General features: G+C 50.9%; 1 protein-coding gene across 1 annotated transcript in view; it reads right to left on the bottom strand.

The window, feature by feature from the left end:
- Positions 1 to 4670, bottom strand: part of osbp (oxysterol binding protein) — a gene marked incomplete at its 5' end in the record, with an annotated part of 10074 nt that extends 5404 nt beyond the window's left edge. Inside the window, 9 exons of the mRNA XM_084454585.1 lie at positions 423 to 668; positions 1097 to 1264; positions 1353 to 1410; positions 1630 to 1738; positions 1872 to 2070; positions 2575 to 2686; positions 2804 to 2975; positions 3204 to 3412; positions 4537 to 4670. Of these exons, the coding sequence (XP_084310711.1) occupies positions 423 to 668; positions 1097 to 1264; positions 1353 to 1410; positions 1630 to 1738; positions 1872 to 2070; positions 2575 to 2686; positions 2804 to 2975; positions 3204 to 3412; positions 4537 to 4670 (1407 nt within the window). The remainder of the gene's footprint in view (positions 1 to 422; positions 669 to 1096; positions 1265 to 1352; positions 1411 to 1629; positions 1739 to 1871; positions 2071 to 2574; positions 2687 to 2803; positions 2976 to 3203; positions 3413 to 4536) is intronic.
- Between the last annotated feature and the right edge of the window lie 1330 nt (positions 4671 to 6000).

Here is a 6000-nt window from a genome sequence, read left to right as displayed (position 1 = left end):
TTTTTTAGTTGTGACCAGCGGTTCTTAGTTATAGCTCTCTCTGCTGGTCGACAAAAAATTCCCCGGAGTGCGATGCTGCTGCTGTCCACTGGACCGTGTGTGGGTGTGCGAAACTGTGGCACCACAGCTGTTACTAACTAGACGAGAGAGGAGAAAATTCAGCCAGATTGAAAATGCTTGTAGCCCACTCTACAGCTCGTGTTTGCGGCTATTGCGGATTCGCGCTGGTTCCTTCTACTTCCCTCTCCCTTACTCTCTCTCTCTCTCTCGTCCAAAAAGTCGCCCCCCTCCCCTCTTCCTCCTCACCCCCCCCCCCCCCCCCCCACCCCACCCTCAACCCTCACCATTCCTCACTCAAACTCCTCCAGTCCTTCCCTGTCTCCCTCCCTCCCTCCCTCCCTCCCTCCCTCCTCCTCCCCCACCTGTTCGCAGAGCGAGCGGTAGCCGCTCTCCTCCAGGCGGTCGAGCTCGTAGGTCTCCCCCAGCAGGGGGTTAAAGGGCTTGCCGGTGCGGTGCACGGTGGTGGAGTAGGAGGAGACGGTGAACGCCGCCACGTAGCACAGCTGCTCCAGGGAGCTCTGGGACTTGGCGGCCCGGTCCAGCAGCTCGCAGTACTCCAGGTCCTCCGACAGGCGCTGCAGCATGGAGATGGGCTCGTTGAAGTTCACCTGGAGGGAAGGAGGGAGGGAGGGAGGGAGATGGAGGGGTGGCGGGGGGAGAGAGAGAGGGAGGGATGGAGGGAGAGGGAGAGAGGGAGGGAGGGGGAGAGAGGGAGGGAGGGAGGGAGGGAGGGAGGGAGGGGGAGAGAGGGAGGGAGGGAGAGGTGGAGGGGAGAGAGAGGGTGGGTGAAGGAGGAAATCGGTGTGGAGGTCAGACTAAAGCTCAATTGCCATTTCGTTTCACTTCATTATCCAGTCTGAACAGGCACCCATTGCCTGAAATTCCAACCGAGAAATCACTCTGGACAAGAGCCTCTTCAGACGCTAAATCGCATTTCGAAAATTCATATTGGAGCCAGGCTATGTGAGAAGATGTCGGACGTGCTTCTGTTTTTTTTTACTTGACGCACACAAACAAACACGATCTGGTTTCTTACGGGCATGGGAATCTTGGACAGCTCCTTGCCGATGCAGTTCTTCATAATGCTCCAGAGGTTGAGCGAATAGTTGGGCTTGTCCGGGATACGGGTCCGCCTCCTCCTCACCGACTCCACCTCCTGGGGATGCGGGGACTCCGGATTGGACGCCAGCGACTGCTCGTCAAGCTGTGCGCGCGGCAAAAGCGGAGCGGTGAGCGATTTGCACGTTCGGACACATATGAGAAGCGCCACGCATTATTATTATTTGACTTACAGACTGATCGTCCATCCCGATCTCACTGCTGAGGCCGCTGACGTTGCTGCCAGACCTCCTGACGGAGAGAGCAAGAGATGTGCCTTTCATACGCTTATCCGTGAATTTGATTGAAGAGGCGGAGAATGAAAGTGTTAGCCAAGAGAGAGAGAGAGAGAGAGAGAGAGAGACAGAGAGAGAGAGAGAGAGAGAGAGAGAGAGAGAGAGAGGGAGAAAGGTAGAGAGAGAGAGAGAGAGGGAGAGAGAGAGGTAGATAGAGAGAGATAGAGGAGCAGACCTGTGGTACTTGGGGTCGGCCGGGACAGTGATGAACTCCGCCACCTCCTCCATGGCATCGAAGAACTCGTTCTCGTCTTCCTCGTCACTGGCGTCGCCTTTCCCTGAACCTGAGAGAGAGAGAGAGAGAGAGAGGGAGAGAGAGGGAGGGAGAGAGAGACAGCCATTGAACAAGAGCCGACTGCAGACTCAGCCCGGGTTTGTCTTCTGGAGACTTCCGGGTCAAAGGTGAAGCAGCCTTACTCTTGCTGTCCAAGGCGGGGTTGCTGAGCGAGGCGGGCAGCACCGTGGCCCCTCTGAAGGCTCTCTCCAGGTGGTTGTGCTGCTTGGCCAGCTGCTCCAGGGTCTCCTCCAGCCTGACCCGCTGGTCCCTCTCCGCCTGCAGCGCCTTCTGCCAGCGCTTGCTGTGGGACTGCGCCAGGGCCAGGAAGTCTCTGCACGCCTAGGGGAGGGGAGGAAGGTTGGGTGAACGTTAAAGGTGTTATAAGATGCCATTTTTATGTACACAAATCTTTTCTTCTTTTTTTTTTTTTTAAATCATATTAAAAAAAACTTTTTACAGGTGGGAACCAAACCTCAGACATCTCAGAGATGCAGTAAACACAACATTCATTTAGGACAAATTTTGTCAAATCTTTATTCATAATCACTTTTTGGGGGGTGAAATCATTCCGCACCTTTCTTAAAGCCTTTCTCAAAGTTTTTTTTTTTTTTTTTTTTAATGATTCGTCTACATCAAAATGTTATCTATATCACCTTTAATACGACATTTCATTAACGTTGTTCGCTGTTGGCCTGCGCGCCTACAAAGGAGAAACGGTAACGTGAACACTGTCGTCAACCGGGGGCCTGGATGTCTCAACCCTGCTGGGGCGGGAGAAACCTTGGAAGCGGCGGTCCAGATGATGTCGCTAGGCGGTTCGCTCGCTCCCCCCTGGCGACTTACGTTGATCATGGCGTTGGAGGTGATGCGGAACAGCGTGGCCCTCTCCGTCACCTGTCTGATCTTGTCCCCCGCGTCCCCTCCCACGCGCAGCCCCTCCAGCTCCGACAGCGACCTGAGAATAGAGCAGAGTAGAGACCAGTAGAATATCAAACAATTAGGTCTAGACCAAATGTATATCAGCACACATTTGAGAGAAGCGCGTTTTTCAATGCCTGTTTCGTCCCCTGACCTTTGGAGGGCGGAGCCGTGCTTTGCGATGAGGTCGTTGCATGTGCTAAGGTCCTCCACCTTGTTGCCCAGGGTGCGCAGCGTGGACTGCACCTCCGAGTGACGGGGGCCGCCGCCGCCACCCTGACCGCCGGCGGAGGGCAAGGCGGGACACTCGTCGTCTGCTGAGTCATCTGGAGGACGGAGGGGAAGGAAGGGGACGGACGGCCTTCGTGAGACAGTCGTGAGGAGGTGACAGCGGCGGTACGCTTCAACCCACCCCTTTTAATGTCCGATGCTTCACCATCCCTCTCTCTCTCTGTGACCCCGCCCCCCCCTTAACCCACCCCATCGCCCCGCCTGCTCCAACCCCCTACTCCCTCCCCCTCTCTCTCTCTCTCTCTCTCCCCCCCACCCCTCACCAGACTCGGCCTGCATGCGGACGGCCTTGGCCTTGGCCAGCTCCAGGGCGGTGATCCAGCGCTGGCGCTCCACCTCCGAGCTGGCCTTCAGGTGGTAGGTCTGCGCGCCGCCATTGGAGATCACAAAGTTGCAGGAGTCCTCCACCGCAATGTTGGCGGTGGCCAGGTTGATGGTGCCCCGGCAGGTGTGGCCCATCTCCGCCTGGGTCCTGGAGAGGCGGAGGGTGGGAGGGAGAGGCGGAAGGAAGGGAGCGAGTGAGTAAAAAAAGCGAGGGCGGGTAGAGGTGTCTGTTTATCGCAACCGCAATCGCCCCAGGGTCACATTTTCGACCAGGCAAACGCTGGAGTCGCGAGCGGAAATTAACTATTCAATTTAGCAGTGTCCTTTGTTCCACTTGAATTCCTAACGTTCCATTTCTATTGAGATATGGACGCTGACCAAAGACTACTTCATTGCTCCAGCTGAAAGGACCGTGCAAGGTGCCAGGTTTTCAGACGACACCGGTCCAGAGCTGGCCCAGATGTAGTTTTTTCCAACATGATGTCTGAGACAGAGTGAAAGAAACTCAATACGATAACAAGAAAAAATAACTTGCCGGTGCCTTGGTATTTTGTAGGCAATGACTTCACTGTAAGTGCCTTGGCCGTTCATTTGTCCCATCTCTAGGGTATTTCAGCAGAGGCCTACGTATCTTTTATTTGAGCCCCTCGTGTTAACTTTCACAGCTGTTCATATGAATCTGATCGCAGCCAAAGCACGTTGCCAACAGGCTGCCAGCTCTTGGCAGCTACAGTAAGTACATTAGAGGGGAAATGCCCTCATATGAAAAAGACAAGCGATTAGAAGAAACAATGTGAACCGTTGCATGTAGGCTACCTATTATGACCATGTCTTGAAATGTTTGGGCAAACAGTACTGTTTACATGGACACGCATACATGCACGCGCTTGTACACACACACACACACACACACACACACACACACACACACATACACACACACTACAGTAGATTAATAATTGACAGTGTACAGACGGGGAATGGTGTGGCTTTCACTGCAAAATGATTGGCAAACAAACTGTAGACAGTCACACCTTTCCAGGAAAAACACCAGCACAGATGATTAGTGGAATCATAATATCATTACAAACAATATCAGAATACCATTACACAGCAGAGCAAAGACTTCAAAAAGCAAACAAAGGTAGCTATTTGTGCTGTAATTAATAACAACAAGTGCAGTCTGCGGCCTGAGGACAAGTATAACCAAACTGAAAGCAGGAACGACCTGACAGGAGGTTAGCAATGAAAGACAAGGTTTGCCATTCTTACCTGTAGTAAGACAGGAGACCATTGCTCAGGACAAACCATCGGCGCTGGTAGCCCTTGATGTAATTGGTCCATTTGAAGAGCCAGCCTTTGTAGGTGTCTCCAGGTGTCGGAGTGGGCGCTTTGGGCTCCGACATCACCAAAGCGTCAGGTTGGACCTGAGGAGATAAAGACAGCCTGATGCTCATAGTCCACCATCCTGGACAGTGCTAGATATCCATGAATTCTGACTTGAGCAGCGTACTAATGCAGGAGTTATTGGTTAGTTTTATTGAAGTGGGGACTTCTGCAGATTTTAACATTACCAATTGTGTGAGAGCAACAGATGCTGCTAGCTAGGTGGAAACATTTGCTAGTGGTGTAATCTAATCTAATTAATTAACGTTACATTTGAAATTGTTTTATAGGACGGTTGGCTAGGATGCAACCTTATACATTCTTCATACACGGTACACCAAGACCAATGCGGCCAATGTTTCAGCTAGTTAACGAGATAGGTTCAGATCAGGCTGAGGTTTACTGATAATCTCTGTGAGCTGAGAACCTGCATGCTCGCGAAGCTCAAGTAAAAAAAAAAGCCTATAGCACAATGACATATACCACCCTATAGTTAGCAGTTTTAACAGTTAGCTAACGTGCTAAAAACACACGGGACTACAGAGGGGACTGTCACTGTGCATCTTCAAGTTTTGCAATGCAAACGAGACTAGAGAGGCCCAACAACAACTAGCAAGGTAGCTACTGTAGCTAGCTAGAGTAGCCAGGGAGCTAGCTAACACTACAGGCTGATGCTGTATCTATGCACTTACAATGACAGGCGGATCCATGTTTGCTAGGTAACCAGAAAAAGATAAAGACTGACATTTTTAATAATAAAACAAAAAAAGCATAAGAAAACCAACCTTGATCACTGTAGCTAACGTTAGTTAGCTAGTTATCAACAACACAAACCCGACTATTTCCTAGTTTGAAGCTAGCCTGTCTGGCACTAGCTGGCCAGCTAGCTGGCTAGTTTGACAGCTAACGTTACTAGCACTATTGCTGCTGTCATTAGCCGTGAGAAGCCAAATCCTTCGATGTATAATGTTGCTATGACTTATCCACCAGCATCTGCGGTTTCTGATCTGCATGTTTCATAACTATCTATAGTTGACAACATTAATGCTAATTTCATAGACAGTGTTTACAAGTTTCATGACAGCTGCATCACATACCTCAGCTCAGGTACCACAGTGCTGTCAGATACATTAACCCACTGATCAGTAGGCTACATCCGTTACCAAAATAAGAGTCTATTAATAAACAAATACCAGTCCAGTTAAGTGCCATGAAATGAAATTCACTAGCTGGCCTACTTTGTTCACTGTCAAAATCCTGGTAATAGTTGTACATTATGATACACAGTCATTAGAGCCTGTGGAGACGACCTCGCAATACTTTTATTTTGGTAACAAAACCATGACGATC

The sequence above is a fragment of the Borostomias antarcticus genome (assembly GCF_949987555.1).
Source record: "Borostomias antarcticus genome assembly, chromosome: 20".
Classification (NCBI taxonomy): Eukaryota; Metazoa; Chordata; class Actinopteri; order Stomiiformes; family Stomiidae; genus Borostomias; species Borostomias antarcticus.
This window is presented reverse-complemented; position numbering and strand designations above follow the sequence as displayed.